At 35.4% G+C, this 17,733-nt stretch overlaps 1 protein-coding gene across 1 annotated transcript in view; it reads right to left on the bottom strand.

The window, feature by feature from the left end:
- LOC110466398 (myoferlin-like) overlaps positions 1–17,733 on the bottom strand; it is a 102,818-nt gene that overhangs the window by 47,180 nt on the left and 37,905 nt on the right. The window contains exons 14-25 of the mRNA XM_021522851.1: positions 17,367–17,410; positions 11,077–11,153; positions 8,260–8,360; positions 7,724–7,837; positions 6,131–6,230; positions 5,455–5,657; positions 4,499–4,605; positions 3,560–3,755; positions 3,283–3,435; positions 2,537–2,680; positions 2,282–2,368; positions 1,904–1,983 (exon numbers count right to left, since the gene is read on the bottom strand). Coding sequence (XP_021378526.1) covers positions 1,904–1,983; positions 2,282–2,368; positions 2,537–2,680; positions 3,283–3,435; positions 3,560–3,755; positions 4,499–4,605; positions 5,455–5,657; positions 6,131–6,230; positions 7,724–7,837; positions 8,260–8,360; positions 11,077–11,153; positions 17,367–17,410 — 1,406 coding nt within the window. The remainder of the gene's footprint in view (positions 1–1,903; positions 1,984–2,281; positions 2,369–2,536; positions 2,681–3,282; positions 3,436–3,559; positions 3,756–4,498; positions 4,606–5,454; positions 5,658–6,130; positions 6,231–7,723; positions 7,838–8,259; positions 8,361–11,076; positions 11,154–17,366; positions 17,411–17,733) is intronic.

A 17,733-nucleotide genomic window follows, 5' to 3' on the forward strand; every position in this document is an offset into this window, starting at 1 on the left:
TACCTGATAAATGTACTTTTCATTTCCATGCAGAAATAAAACAAAGTGTGATGATTAATAGTTACGCTAATTAAGTTCATACACAATTTCTTCAGCCAATTGACACATAAGATTGTCAGACGATAACGGAGGGCCTCTAATTAAGATTATTTTTCAATATAACATTCTTGAAATGTTCTCTATATAAGACTACAAGAGAACTGAAATTCCCTGCTTCAGTTTTTCTCTTTACATGTTACATTCTAAAGTGAACTAAAATTCACTTGCTGTAGATGTTTTTCTCCAAGTACCTAACCAAAGTGAACTAAAATTCACTATATATAGATGTTTTTCTCTATACATGTGACATACTAAAGTGAACTAAATTTCCTAGCTGTAGATGATTTTCTCTATGCATGTGACATACTTAAGTGAACTAAAATGTCAAGCTGTAGATGTTTTTCTCTATACATGTGACTTACTAAAGTGAACTAAAATGTCAAGCTGTATATGTTTTTTCTCTATACATGTACCATATTTAAGTGAACTAAAATGTCAAGCTGTCGATGTTTTTCTCTATACATGTGACATACTTACGTTAACTAAAATGTCAAGCTGTAGATGTTTTTCTCTATACATGTGACATACTAAAGTGAACTAAAATGTCAAGCTGTATATATTTTTCTCTATACATGTGACATACTTAAGCGAACTAAATTTCCTAGCTGTAGATGTTTTTCTCTATGCATGTGACATACTTAAGTGAACTAAAATGTCAAGCTGTAGATGTTTTTCTCTATACATGTGACTTACTAAAGTGAACTAAAATGCCAAGCTGTATATGTTTTTCTCTATGCATGTGACATACTTAAGTGAGCTAAAATGTCAAGCTGTAGATGTTTTTCTCTATACATGTGACTTACTAAAGTGAACTAAAATGTCAAGCTGTATATGTTTTTCTCTATACATGTGACATACTTAAGCGAACTAAATTTCCTAGCTGTAGATGTTTTTCTCTATGCATGTGACATACTTAAGTGAACTAAAATGTCAAGCTGTAGATGTTTTTCTCTATACATGTGACTTACTAAAGTGAACTAAAATGTCAAGCTGTATATGTTTTTCTCTATACATGTGACATACTTAAGCGAACTAAATTTCCTAGCTGTAGATGTTTTTCTCTATGCATGTGACATACTTAAGTGAACTAAAATGTCAAGCTGTAGATGTTTTTCTCTATACATGTGACTTACTAAAGTGAACTAAAATGTCAAGCTGTATATGTTTTTCTCTATACATGTGACATACTTAAGTGAACTAAAATGTCAAGCTGTCGATGTTTTTCTCTATACATGTGACATACTTTAGTGAACTAAAATGTCAAGCTGTAGATGTTTTTCTCTATACATGTGACTTACTAAAGTGAACTAAAATGTCAAGCTGTACATGTTTTTCTCTATACATGTGACATACTTAAGTGAATTAAAATGTCAAGCTGTAGATGTTTTTCTCTATACATGTGACTTACTAAAGTGAACTAAAATGTCAAGCTGTAGATGTTTTTCTCTATACATGTGACCTACTTAAGTGAACTAAAATGTTAAGCTGTAGATATTTTCTCTATACATGTGACTTACTAAAGTGAACTAAAATGTCAAGCTGTAGATGTTTTTCTCTATACATGTGACATACTTAAGTGTTATATTGTAGCCTTATCAAACTGTTTATATTTCCATACAAAATGTAAAATCACGTTAAAAGCTGTGTTGACCCTTCTCTGCTTCTGTGAGCTAGCTGAGCATGTCATGTGACCCAAATATACCTGAGTTCATTAAGTGTGTCATGTGACCCACATATACCTGGGTTCATGATGTGTGACATAAAGACCTACATATACCTGGGTTCATGTGACATAAAGACCTACCTGAGTTCTGGACTTATGTACCACTCGCTGTCCCACCTCCAACCAGGAGGAGGGTCAAAATTCTCCTTCTTCAGCTTCACCTGATGGACAGGTAACAAACAGTACTCATTAAACAACAACAGAAACGTTTAGACCTTAGCTGTCCTCCATATCAAAATATGTTTCTTTTAATACAATATAATCTTTCAATTTTACATTGATCCCTTTCAATTTTTAGTAAATAATTTTGAATATACTCATTAACTCCCTTTATTTCTCAATTAGCAACTTTGTGTTTTCTTGTTGGCATCTGTCTTAACTTCACTGGAATACCAGACATGTACTCAGTAAGACAGGCATGTTTTGCAAAGAGTCCACTGTAAACTTTTTTATACTGACCTTGCCCTGACTGTCCGACCATTTAGGTCGTCCCAGTGGTCCTTTGTTTGTCCAGCCCACAATAGGGATACTAATCTCATTTTCATACTGCAGAAAAAAACATGAACTAATGTAGTTTGGTTTTCTAAATCTAGCTGTTTGTACATTCTGTATTTATTTATAGTAAATTAACAAACTTTTTACTGTTTTCAACAAAATATTTCCATCGCCAATCATCATTAGGGTGGATTTCAACCAATGAAAGCCAAGACTTACAGTTTCTGCAAACACCGCCAGTTCACCCTCAGTCTGCATCTTGTGCCACGCCTTTTCCTCATTATGGAGGCCAAGCCAGAGCCTCACTCTGAGCAGTGCAGGAACATCAAACTTTTTGTCTTTGATGGCCTTGTCTCCCGGCAACTACAACAATTCATTACATAAATATGGCGTTATCACATGGCCTTTACCATTATCAGCAGGAACAGGCAGGCCTACTAAATCGCTCTTTATTTAAACTTCAATTATTTTACAAAAATTAGGACAAGTTTTTAAAACTTAAACTAATCAATTCTGTTGGACAAGATCGAAGCTTGCTTGCGGTCTTGATGGGAAGGAAACTGGAGTAGCCACAGAAACCCCTCATGTTCTACCAGTGTGTAAGTGTGCTAACCACTGTGGCACCCAACCATTCAATATTCATGTATAATAATTTTGTTTAGATCAGATTCAATTTTAAGTAGGGAACAATAAAGTATTTCAGAATAAACAGACAACGCAGACTTTATTTCATGATTGGATCACCTATTGAATGTATACAAAACTGTATCTCTCTGAAAATATCACTCTGAAATGCTTTTTTAACTTCCACAATGCTTCTTTTCCCTGTGACTGGAACTATGTCCCATTTCAAACTCTCATTAGAATGTGTAGTAATACAAGTTCAATACATAATACAGAGAAAGCGTACAAGTTCACTTACAATAAAAGTGTGAAGTAGGAAAATTAACACGTGACTAAGATACCTGAAGACAAATGGACTGGAGCTTGCCGCAGTTACGACCTATATAGTTGGGGTCGGCCGAGTAGAGGATCTCGTTAGCTGGGATCCTGTGGTAGGCTATCCTCTTCTCTCCACTAATCATCCATAATATCACATCAGGCATACTGTTCTGGGGCTGTAAACACAGGTGAGAAACATTTCTAAACCTTTGTACAAACTATAGGTTATAACTGTCACACCAATAATAATTCTTAGTGCTATTATCACAATGAAATGGAAACTAAAACTTAAGAACTGACCTCCTGTGCCAGGTTTTTGATCATCTGTAGGAAGTTCTCCGCCTCGTTAAGTGCCTCGACAACATCTGTAGCATGCTCCCTCAGTGTTCCCGCCATTTCTCTGATGTTTGCCAGCTCTGATGCACGATATTGCAATGTCAACTCGTCCAGTTTGTTAGGCGTATGTCGACCTGGCTTAGGCTGTGGTAGCGGTTTTCTAACAAACAAAGGGAAATAGGTTCAGAGAGTTCCTGTGACACCAAACTTCGAAGGACTATATCAGTGACATTATTCATAGGTGTCACTATAAACATGGTAGAATAGATGACCAGCAGGGACAGATCTGAGGTGGGGAGTAGAAGGACTATATCAGGGACGTTATTCATAGGTGTCACTATAAACATGGTAGAATAGATGACCAGCAGAGACAGATCTGAGGTGGGGAGTAGAAGGACTATATTGGGGACGTAATTCGTAGGTGTCACTATAAACATGGTAGAATAGATGACCAGCAGTGACAGATCTGAGGTGGGGAATAGAAGGACTATATCAGGGACGTTATTCGTAGGTGTCACTATAAACATGGTAGAATAGATGACCAGCAGAGACAGATCTGAGGTGGGGAGTAAAGAGTATGTGGAAATTCTACAGGTGTGGGTTAGGGCTGGGAATACAGAATAATGTAGAGATATAACAGGTTCAGCAGAGATGGACAGAGGGAGGAAGGGATGGGTTATGGATGGGTAGAGATGGATAAAGAATCTTGGATAAATTTATATTAAGACAGGTTTATCAGAGGAGGGTTAAGATTAAGTAGGAATATTTAGAGATGGATCGGCAAAAATGGATATGTTCAGTAGAGTTAGGTAGAGAAGAGAAAAGAAGATTTGGGATGAATCATGGTGGTTAAGATGAAGTAAAGATATATGCAGATACCGCTACAGATAGACGATTACTTACCGACAGTCCTGTACTAGCTGTTCCAGAAGAGATATGAGCAACTGGGCCAGTTCTGGGGTAGGTAGTTTGGCCTTCATCCCGATCTTGACTTGCTCAATGTTAGCTTCCTACAAGTTGACAATACAAGTGTAACTTTAGTCTGTAATTATTTCAATTAGCTTATTTCTCTGTATTGTTTTTCTGAGACAAAATCAATTTTATTCAGACTTAATTCAATTGCCGACCATTAACGGCATACAGTATATTGGGGGTTACTATGTGGTGCACAAATTCTGAGCTTGTTAACTTTCATAGAATTATTATTATTCAGATATATGTGTATGGAGCAACACAAGATTTTAAAGTTGCGAACTATCAAAGAGTATTATGGGATATATTATGCGCAACAAGATTTACAAGCTTGTCAACCTTTACAGAGTATTATGGAATAATTTGAGCACTGTCAGACCTGCAAGCTTGTAAACTGTTTCACCATACTCAGGGATGTACTGAGCACTGTCAGACTTACAAGCCTGTAAACTCTTCCACAATGCTCAGGGATGTACTGAGCACTGTCAGCCTTACAAGCCTGTAAACTGTTTCACCATACTGTGGGATTTACTGAGCACGGTCAGACTTACAAGCCTGTAAACTGTTCCACCATACTGTGGGATGTACTGAGCACTGTCAGACTTACAAGCCTGTAAACTGTTTCACCATACTCAAGGATGTACTGAGCACTGTCAGACTTACAAGCCTGTAAACTGTTCCACCATACTGTGGGATGTACTGAGCACTGTCAGACTTACAAGCCTGTAAACAGTTCCACCATACTGAGGGATGTACTGAGCACTGTTAGACTTACAAGCCTGTAAACTGTTCCACAATGCTCAGGGATGTACTGAGCACTGTCAGACTTACAAGCCTGTAAACTGTTCCACAATACTCAGGGATGTACTGAGCACTGTCAGACTTACTAGTTTGTCCAGGATACCCTGGAGGAGGTTGAGGGCCTCAAGTCTGAAGGAAATATCCTCCCAATGAGAGTCAACCACCACACATGGCTTAGTGGCACCCCATGGCAGGAAGGAGTAGTGGCAGCCATCAAACACAGCATTGGTGGGCTGAGTCGTTGAGGAGCAAGGCGGGACATTGTCATCCAGCTTGTTACCATAGTTACCTGATGGCAAAGAAAAGAAATTGAGTTTACAGAAGTTTAATCATGGTTGATGTCATATGAATTGTTATGATGCAAAAAAGTGATGCAATTTCATCCAGAAATAATATCATAGAGACATAATATCATATGTAGCTCATTGGGTTTACAGTCTATTAGTAATATATCACTCGTTCTGAAAGAATAAATCTAACTCTTTTGTCTCCTCACGACAGTCCACCTGGTCAGATGTCTAAATTTTTATATCACAGTATAGGCACATGTTTTGGTTCCAACACTCTGCCTTCCCTGGATGTAACTATGAACTAGTTTGAAAATCCTACACGAAAACAGATGTACAGGGTAAATACTATAAACTCCTGACTTGTCAAAGCAGTGGAAGGACCTATAAACACTGGGGATAATTACTGTAGATGGTTTTAAGTTTCAACTTCATTAAGCACCACTGTGTTTGGTTTTCTGAAGACAGAACTTACCTATACTGACTTCAAACTCAACTGGCGCATCAATTGCACTGACCATCGTAGCATTGAGGAACGACGCATGAAGCTTGTATTTCCTCCTTCTCATGAATTTCTACAGAAATTAAAAAGCATGTAATTTTATCAGTAATAATCAGTAATAAAATTTCAATACTGGCCAACAGAGAAATGAAATAACTACTGACTTGTTGTAAACTTATTAAACATGTTTTGTTTTGTTTTTTTTCTCTATCAGTATGGGGAGGTTTCAAAAGATGACTAAGGCTTTCACCAATTTATTCTAAAAACTCCAATTTCAGTTCAATTCAGAAAATATTTTTTATCCAGAGGGATTCTTGTAGAGTCTATATCATTTTGAAGTGTTGGAATCACCCCTACTGACAGTTGTCTGACAATATATAACTACCATACCTTGGTCATTGATTACATTAATTGGTGTGTGACCCGATATAATATTCTCTGACCTCTAGCTGTACTACCTTTCTAAGTGCTCTACTACTGACACAGCTGATTCCCAGCATAGTTTCCTCACCCTTTACCCTTACCTGTACTCGTAGAGTTTCCTAACCCTCTACCCCTACCAGTACTAATAGAGTTTCCTCACCCTCTACCCTTACCTGTACTCGTAGAGTTTCCTAACCCTTTACCCTTACCTGTACTCGTAGAGTTTCCTCACCCTCTACCCCTACCAGTACTCGTAGAGTTTCCTCACCCTCTACCCATACCAGTACTCATAGAGTTTCCTCACCATCTACCCTTACCTGTACTCATAGAGTTTCCTCACCCTCTACCCTTACCAGTACTCGTAGAGTTTCCTCACCCTCTACCCATACCTGTACTCATAGAGTTTCCTCACCCTCTACCCTTACCTGTACTCGTAGAGTTTCCTCACCTTCTACCCTTATCTGTTATTGTAGAGTTCCTCATCCTCTACCCTTACCTGTACTCGTAGAGTTTCCTCACTCTCTACCCTTACCTATACTCATAGTTTCCTCACCTTCTACCCTTACCTGTACTCATAGAGTTTCCCCGCCCTCTACCCTTACCTGTACTTGTAGGGTTTCCTCACTCCCTCTACCCTTACCTGTACTCATAGAGTTTCCTCACCCTCTACCCTTACCTGTACTCATAGAGTTTCCCCACCATCTACCCTTACCTGTACTCGTAGATTTTCCTCACCCTCTACCCTTACCTGTACTCGTAGAGTTTCCTCACCATCTACCCTTACCTGTACTCATAGAGTTTCCTCACCCTCTACCCTTACCTGTACTCGTAGAGTTTCCTCACCCTCTACCCTTACCTGTACTCGTAGAGTTCCTCACCCTCTACCCTTACCTGTATTCGTAAAGTTTCCTCACTCTCTACCCTTACCTGTACTCGTAGAGTTTCCTCACCCTCTACCCTTACCTGTACTCGTAGAGTTTCCTTACCCTCTACCCATTCCTGTATTAGTAAAGTTTCCTCACCCTCTACCCTTACCTGTACTCGTAGAGTTTCCTTACCCTCTACCCATTCCTGTATTCGTAAAGTTTCCTCACTCTCTACCCTTACCTGTACTCGTAGAGTTTCCTCACCCTCTGCCCTTACCTGTACTCGTAGAGTTTCCTCACTCTCTATGTCCTGTACATTGACCTCTGGTAAAGCACCTAGTTCTGTTGTCAGCTCCACAAGGACACGTCCCCTGTACGCCACACCTATGCCCTGTAATATTGAAACTGATTAGACATTTAAACACGAGATGATTGGTCAGTCTAACATAGAAACTTACTGGACATTCAAACACTGACATGTCAGTCTAACAAAGGCACTGATACGTCAGCCTAACATAGACATTGATTGGTCAGTCTTAATAATACATTGATTGTCCTGTATGTCTTAATAGGTACAAATATGATATTCTAATACAAATTATCTGTCTGGTCAGACCTACAAATATATTAATGGATCAGCTCAACACAGCATTGCTTCATCAGTTACTTAAACATGTATTACCTGTTTAAAATATATTACTGTATTCCACCTGTGTTACTTTGAATAATATAAAAAAAAATCCTCTAATTAAATTTTGTTATTCCATAAATACCATGGCCTGTAGATAAATATTAGTATGTAAGTATACCTACCTTTCCTTCGTTTAAGTCCTCATACTCGTTTGGCAGGTCAGAATACTCTCTTGTTGACCCATAAAAATTTACATAGCAGGGACCGAAGGTTGGTAGGAAACCTTGAAAATGCATAAGTCAAAGGTTAATTCAGGTACTTTGGAATGTTTATATGATTTTTCAACATTGGAAACAAATCAAATTTCAAATGTAAATGTATTTCTTTAACACTCAGATGATTGGACATTTAATTAATAACTTCAAATTGTTCCTAAAAGCAAAGATTCATTGTACATAATAAATAACACTTGAAACAATTAAAACATTAAAACTTTCATCATATCAACATATACATCTGCAGCAGACTAATTCTAGTTCATATAAAGTGAATCCCATGCCGATTATAAATTTCCATGACAACATCAATAAAAAGAAAATCAAAGTAACATTTAATAGGTAAAACCTTTCAGCCATGAGTAAACAATTAATGTTCTGGTCAAACTCTTTGATATTCAAAAAGATAAATGAAATCTTGAAAAAAAAAAAACTCCTGGTCAAGGGACTCCCATTCATCATCATAGATAAAGGCTTGGCAGAAAGAAGTTTTTAGAAATAATGAGGACAAAAATTATAAAGATAAGTTTAACACTCACTGAATGGCAGAAAAAAATGTATTATTTAAGCCCTGATTCTACCTGATAAAAGATGCAGAATAGGTGACATGATATAGATGGTCATATGTGATCACGAAAGGCTAAGGTGATCAAATGTGATCACATGATATGATCAGGCAGTCACATGATATAGACGGTCACATGTGATCACATTACATGCTACGGCAGTCACATGCAACCACACGATATATACCAAGGTGATCACATGTGATCATGATATACTGGGGCCGTCATATGTGATCCCGATACGCTGAAGTGGTCATATGCACTCACATGATATACCGACATGAGTGATTATACCACAATGCTAGTTTTATTGTATTTGAAAAACCAAAGATCAAAAGAGTTGAACTACCTGCAATGTAGCAATATAACACAGCTGTTCTGTCATTAAACTAAACAGGAATATTTCATGAAAATTACAAAGGTACTTTAAAAAGGATTTTTTTCCAAAAAGGACATACAAATTTTATAAGAAAAGTATTTAGCCAAATAATTAATCTAATGAACCCATTTTCACTATGACAAAGCTGTTGCTTTGTGATAAAGTAAATTTCTAAATTTAGCTGAGAAAATTTAAATAATTTAGTTAGTCTAACACAATACAGTAAGCTAAAGTAAATTTCTAAATTAAGCTGAGAAAATTTAAATAATTTAGTTAGTCTAACATAATACAGTAAGCTAAAATAAATTTTGTGACATTTAAGTAAAATGTTCACCAAATGAGTTAAAAGTTGAAGAGAATACTACATCTACCAAAAGAAATTATAATCTTGGAAATATTTTCATGAGGAAGTTTCCAGACAGACTTCAGAAGAATAACTCATAACTGAAATTAAAATTATTTATCAACTTGTTATGTACCAAAACCTACAATATATCAACCAGATGGTGTTCATATAAAGTAAAGATCACTGTAAATCATTGTATAAGGTACTTGTATCTGTAAACCATGCTGAAGACAAACCAAGGGGAGATAATTTCTGAAAAATCGAGTAAAATACTTCTGAAGACAAAGCAAATGTATGATTGAAATGCCACTCTGATAAAGGTAGCAAAGGTTATTAACTTCACAAGAAATAAAAATTAGATGTTAACTTTCAACTTCGTACGTCTATTGAAATAAAACCCATATACCACAAAATTATCACAGTCAAGAACTAAAGTTTGAAAACGTTATTTACCATCTTCCATAGTCACTTTGATGATCGTAAAATGGAAATCAAATTTGTTAAAAATCATCAACATTTTTGATGACAAAAAGAAAAGAATATGCTATGTGGAAGAAAGGACTGAAACCATTTAAAACAAATAAGAATTTAATAAATTTAGAAAGTTTATTGTAGAAAAGTTGCATTATTCCAAAGAAAGATAACTCTGGTTTGACAAAGACTGAATACTGATTACTAATTATATTTTTATTACCAAACACATTATCAAAGCAACCCATTGTTTGGTTCTTCAACTATGTATGAATTTGAACCTAGGATCTAGGCTGACTTAACAATAAAAGGCTGGGTAACAGTGGGTCATCAACAAACAATAGTTATCTCAATGGCAGAATGTACTGTTAATAAATATACGTGATCACGCCTTGTTCAAATTGATTGTTCTTTTCCAGAATGTGACACAATCATGTACTAAAATTAATGTTCTACTTCACTGTTATAGAAAATTTAGTTAAGTTTAAAAATGGTTGTCTTTGTAAAAAATAGCAAATTTCTTCATACCCAGTCTCTAGTGTAAAATACTGTATACCAGGAAGTTGTTTTCATGTGATTAAAATGACTCAAGGACATGTTATCTACACATGTAGATCACACATGGGTGTAGGCTGCGTGCTAAATATAAGGGGTGAAGGCAAATCTCAGGATATTTTTTCTACACAAGTATTTTGTGATAAAAGGAAAGGATGCAACAAGGTGTCAGGTAAAAAAAAAAATGAAGATTAATTCATACAATGCAAATTAATTTGTATTAAGGAATGAAGACAATTTCTGAAATGATTTCATCATAAAACATTAACTGTTAATGATTATGACTTAAATATATTATAATAAGAAATTAGCAATAAAATCTATTCTGCATTACTTTAAACATATGTGATACAGAAGTCAAGCACACAACAAAAGAAAGAAAGAGTTCTACAAAGGGACATAAATACCCTCTTCTCCAGCACTCGATATGAGAGTAATTGGAAGATACGACGTTCCCACCGGGTCATCATTACCTATGCGATCCCTGGAGGTCAGAAGGCAGGACAGAAAGTAGCAATATACATTAAATATAGTAATAAAGCCAAAGTAAATACACATTAAGTTGAGGTAATACCGTAGTCCTCTCCTGGCTAGACCTGGTGTATATAAATATAAACATTGTATGGTATAGCTGGGTTACACAGTTAGTGATGTTAGTTATCAACACACATAAATATCTCATTCCACAACAAACATCCACCTGTATGACAGGCTATTCTACCACAGTGCCCATCCACCACCGTGTTAATCCACCATAACGCTAATCCACCATTAAGTGCTAATCTTTCACGGTGATAAACCAGCACAGCTAGTCGACCTCAGTGCCAATCCACCTCAGTGCTAATCCACCATTAAGTGCTTATCTTTCACGGTGATAAACCAGCACAGCTAGTCGACCTCAGTGCCAATCCACCTCAGTGCCAATCCACCATTAAGTGCTAATCTTTCACAGTGATAAACCGGCACTGCTATTCTACCATAGTGCCAATCCACCTCAGTGCCAATCCACCATTAAGTACTAATCTTTCAGGGTGATTATCCAGCACAACTATTCTACCATAGTGCCAATTCACCACAGCGCTAATCTTTCATTGAGATTTTGAAGAGCTCTCTATCTGTGCTGGTCCTCCACAGTGCTAATCTCAGTGATAATGCAGCACTAGTAATCTGCCACTGTGCCAGTTAGTTGCCCTTAGTACTTATCTAAAACCTTGCTAAATCTTTTATTTTAATGTAAATACTTTGCTCGGTATTCTAGCATTTTGCTAATCATATGCTTGTTTAATGCTATGCTAAATTAGCATTGCACTAAATTCAATACTGTGCTTGATTGTCAAAGTTCTATTCCCATATAGTGCTTATATTTCCCAGTTCCAATTCAACACTTTTCTACCATACATTGCTAATTTCAATCCTAAGCTAATGCAATATTGCTTTAACCCTTTCACCACTATAAACCATTATGGATTCATCCAAATCAATGCATGGTAGAGTCTACTAAAGTTACAGAGGGGTGAAAGGGTTAAATGTCACTATCCTATTTATCTAAAGACTCTAACATCTGCTAGTTCAACTATGGCACAATACTTTTTATTCATTCAATATTAATGAGGAAAGACACAAGCCTGTCTGCCAACAAAAAGTCATCTTTAACCTACACTCCATCATCCCAAGATATACTCTGGGTGATCTGTTTCAACAGACTCAGGGTCCTTGGTGATAATAAAACAGGCTGCTTGTGATAGTAAAATCTTATATCTTCAAAGTACTGCACCAATACATACTAAAATGTTGATGAGTAGAGAGAGCTGTTTTTATTTGTTGACATCTGGTTGTAGATTATATAGGGAGTGCCTGATACCATTATAGATTATCACAATGTACAGCTAGATGACCTCGTAACACCAGGTAATTAGCCTTCTTTACTGTCAGTTTTCTCTTAGGCCTATGATAGGGGCATACGACAGATCTACTCCCCAGTCTGTACATGCGAGTAAAAAGTAATATATAGATACTAAAAAATAATCTTTTTTTTTTTATTGTTATTGTTTATCATGGAATCTGTTGATGTACAGTGGCATCAGGGGCCTGTCCGTTTTTAAATGTAACAATTTTGGGTATAAATCCTGACAGACTTGCAAATGTTTATGCAGGCCTTGCAAGGCTTTGTCAAGGTTCGCCTGAGAGCAGCATCAGATTACTAGGCCCGACCTTATTTAATAAACGAACAACTGTGGTCCAACTGGTTCAACCATTGAAACAAAAACGGCCCTGGTTAGAATTTTAAGTGACAGATTATAACTGTCATACAGAGGTTCGACAAGGATCAAATTTTTACCATGTTATCTAACTAGTAAAATAAATACAAGTAACGAAGTAACTTTTTTCCCCCATTTTTTACCCTGTAGCTAGAGTGACCAATATTGTTTTACAAATGTCAAAACAGGTAGATATTGTCTCAGCTGATAAAATTGCTCTACACAGTAATATGTTTTACAGCTCTTTACCAAACCTTTATTTCAAAAAATTAAAAAAAAAATGATATTGGTCAATTTCAAATTCAATCAATTCTCAGTGTTTGTAAAACAACTAATTACATTGAACGTGCTTACACTGTACTTTTACTGTACAGTCTTAGTGTAATTTAAAATACCACTTTCATTCTGACCTGTTCAGAAATAAAATATTTAAATAGCTCATCAAGACGCTCTCATCCTCATTATATTTTCTAAAGCTATTCATTCAAATTCAAATTTTGAAATTTCTTTTAATTTGTTTTCGGAAACAATTTTCTACAACTATTATATTTTGTATCCGGGACAAAGCCATCTGTTGACAGCAGGGATAATGTGTAGGGTACCTGAATGTTTTAAATAGAAATTTTCATCATATCTGATATTCTCCCTAGAAAAAATGACTGTACTGAGAACTGGAACTTCAAGAATAGTTTACAGCCACCAAAAGATTAAAATTAACAATGGCTACGGTACTTATGTAAGAAATATTTCTGACAATGAATTCATCTGATTACATAATTGATTTGGTTACATACTTTGTATAAAAATACACTTTGTACATGCAACTGTTTTATAAAATCTTGAATGATATAAGTAGTAGGAATGAACAGCATCCAAAAAAAGTTGTTACACAAGAGAAATAATTAAAAAAAATACATGAAATATATATAGGATGGATTAAGTTGTAAGTGAGGTACAATAGAGTGAAGGAGGTGATTAGTGTTGCAGGGTTTGAACAAAGCAAAGGCTGTCTGCTGCCAGACAAGAACAGGGTATGGCAATGGTCACCATGGAAACAAGCTTGCTAACAAGGTCAAACAGAAATAATACTTCTCATTTCCATTTCTGACTTTATCTTTTTTATCCAAACTTTACACAGATTGAAAGGGATTCTTTTCCAATATTTTGATATTCATTTACCCAAAGTTTATCTAATTCTGAATTTTAGCTCCTCAACATAATATGTTGTTTTCAGCGCTTCAATTATTTTCGTCACGTTTGTAAAGCATGAAAATCACGGTATAAGGGCCAGAAATTGAATTTTGAAAACTGCCCGATCACAGACAAATTTGGTCACGATATAAGGAAACAGAAGATATCTGTTTAACCTGTTGTCCCCATGGTTACTACAATAACGGTGGAAACCAACCCTGTTCCCCTGCTGTGTTCCGTGAGATGAGAGGAATACCAACGGTGCCAGCACAGATTGTATCGTCTTCACTGATCCGGTCCCTACGGTAACGTAACCGTTAAATATAGAATACGTGTGCCACACATGCTAAAAACAGCTAAACGTAAGGCAGGCAGGACTCACGATGACCTTAGAAATACATGTGTCTTAGGCTTTGGCTTCAAATATTGAATATCGGTTGTGTAATGTGTAATTTAAGTGGAAATACTTTGAAACAATACAAACTCATCCCAATTTGTTTAGAATGAAAAATAAAAACCAAAAACCTTAAAAGACGTTTCTGAACTGAATTTGTTTCAGTCTAAACAATCTTTGTAAACTACAATGAATTATACAATGGAGGATGAGAACCAACATCTACTAGTGGTGTGCTCAATGAAGTACACTGTACCCCAGTCAATGGATTCCTTAAGTCACTAGTCCAACCGTAAGAGAAATCTCAAATATCAAAGAAGAGATGTCCAGACAACATCAAACGGGGAGTCTGTGCAACTTTTATATGTCATGACCTTTGACATTACCCTATTTGACCATTAATACAAATGACCTTTACCTTTAATCATCAGAAATGATATGATTGCATCGATTTTGATGTTCAGAATTCAATATTATATCTTAACTTAGGAACACTGGAATCAATTAATGACCTTGACCTTGACTTGTGAAATCCATAATCAAATGTTTGACCTTGACTTGCAATCAGAACTAGATGTATGACCTTAACATATGAACGTCAGAATCAAATATGACGACCTGCGATCAGAACTCAATATATGACCATGACCTGTGAACTTTAGAACCCAATGTATGACCTTGACTTGTGAACATCAGATCCCAATATTCCCATCCCCTAGTGTAGCCCCGAAGAGATCCTAACGCCAGACACGTTAAATATACATGTACATCGTGAGCCCTGGAGTGAATCTGTAAGGAAATGCGATTCATTACAAAGAGGAATTCTCAAAAAAAGCAAAACATTCTTGTGATGAGAAAATCAAAAGAACAAAATGTACTGAATAGCAAAACAAGGCATTCTGTGATTTGTCAATAGCTGCAACTTCAAATAAGAAATTCTGAAGTTGAAGTGAAAAGTGAGAACAAAAAAGATTTCTGGTAGAAATTAAAGAAAGGCAATTAAAATGACAGATGTGATGCTTTGGAAATCTAGCAGCTTGTCACACGATGGCAGATAATGTTAACAACTGTTTTACTGAGCATTCAAATTCAATATTCACTTCCTAACAATGAACTTTCAGTAATTAAAACTACCAAGCATTAGAATTAGTGATCTTGTCACTCAGGATAAAGCACAAACAGATACTGAAAGCATAATGCACTACTCAGGATTTAGTAAATGAGCGTTTAGTTGACCTTGTCACTCAGGAAAACATATAGATATGGTAGGTGGATCTTGACACTCGGAATATAAAGTTTAAATCAGGTAATTTCATTATGTTACTAGGGATCGGCATAATTATCAGTATGTGAAATAGATCAGTAGCCCACACTCAAAGAAACACCTAATACCCTCTCCGTTAATCACTGATACCATTAGTTAAATTTAGTCACCAATATCAACAACTAAGACCAATGCTGTAGGTTTTGGGTGAGTTCTATGTTCAATCATAACCTAAAGAATCAAATCATGCTGAAATTAAGGGGAGAACAGCATGCAAACAGGCTGCTTGGGGAGGTAGCAGAGCAGCGACGAGCTAGCATTCCTTGTCAACATCATGCACTTCCTGCTGATGGAGTTTATTGATGAAGATTAAGTTGTACCACTTTGTCACTGTTAAGACCTTGCTTCTTTCTCTTTTATTGTATGGAATTTTTAGAGATATAGTAATACAGCAATTTTTTTTCTTTTTTCGTATTAATCCCTCAAGACCTATCAATCTTATCATATTCTTCCAATACAATATTTGGTAAATGTAGCTAATGGATCTTCACATGGAGACAAATCTAGATTTAGGCCAGTAGTGACTTGACCTACTTTTCAATGACTTGACCTACTTTTCAATGACTTGACCTACTTTTTACAAGCTTGTCTTATCAGTGGTCAGCTGTAGCTATGAAGACCTAATAATGGTACGACTTTTGGGTAATTACACTAGTCAATAAATCCTGATAATAAACAATGCTGGTTTTCATCATTAGAAGTGTATACCAGTGACAATTACTTCACAGAAATTGGTTACCATTTGCAAACACTGTTAAACATTCAAATTTTACTAGATTAAAATCTGGGGTCGCATGTTAGTAATGACTCGTGATTACAATCACAGGTATCATGATAACAATCACAGGTATCATGATTATGATAACAGGTATCATTATTATAATTATATGTATCATGATTACAATCACAGTGATCATGATTAAAATCACAGGTATCATGATTCTAATCACAGAATATCATATTACATCAATATCTGATACAATGTTAACCTAAGCTATAAGATATAACAAGAGAAAGCTATCATCTAACTGGTAATAAGCATTGAGGTCATTTTCTAATTACAAATACAAGAACACAAAATACACCAAAAAATTGAAACCTACTTTCTATAGGTTGGACTACGGACTAATTCATGTACATATCAATTGATGTATGTACATTTTATAAATCATGTACAGATTGACTAATTGATGTATAAAGACAAATTTAGACTAATTTATGTACATATCAATTGATTTATGCACATATTTTACTAATTTATATACATAACAACTAATTCATGTATATATTGACTAAATTATACATAAGACTAAATCATAAACTATCTAAAACATACGATCCTATTCAATAGAAGATAAGATGACAACAAGTGGTAATTATTAAAATTGTTTGAAAATGTTCATCATATTGATATCAAAACAGAATTATTGATGGTACAAGTTATGCAAATCAATTGTCTTTGAAAACTAAGAAATATTTTGAATAAAATGTAACAAATTAAACAAGACGTAGCAAAATGTGTATACATACCAGTCTTTGACACTAAATTTAAGCCGCTCACACATAGATGGGAACTACAACAGGGATACAATAGGTGTTTTTACAAACCAATAACAACTAATATATATCAATTAACAATTAAAGAGCATTTGGTAAATAAACCTTTATTACTCATTTAATCAAAAAAAGAATTTAAAGTGAATCTATATATCAGATGAATGATGATCTAAAAAGTTCAACAAAAATATTTGTACAAGTATTTGAACAGAACTTCAGAAGTCACAAAAGAATGTAATCAATTATATTTTGCAGTTTCAAATTTTCATTTTTTTTTCTTCTTCAGTTTGGACAACAAGTATGAACCAAACTTAAGAAAATATTTAATGATAAGTAAATG

Source organism: Mizuhopecten yessoensis, unplaced genomic scaffold (assembly GCF_002113885.1).
Source record: "Mizuhopecten yessoensis strain PY_sf001 unplaced genomic scaffold, ASM211388v2 scaffold11133, whole genome shotgun sequence".
In the NCBI taxonomy this organism is placed as follows: domain Eukaryota; kingdom Metazoa; phylum Mollusca; class Bivalvia; order Pectinida; family Pectinidae; genus Mizuhopecten; species Mizuhopecten yessoensis.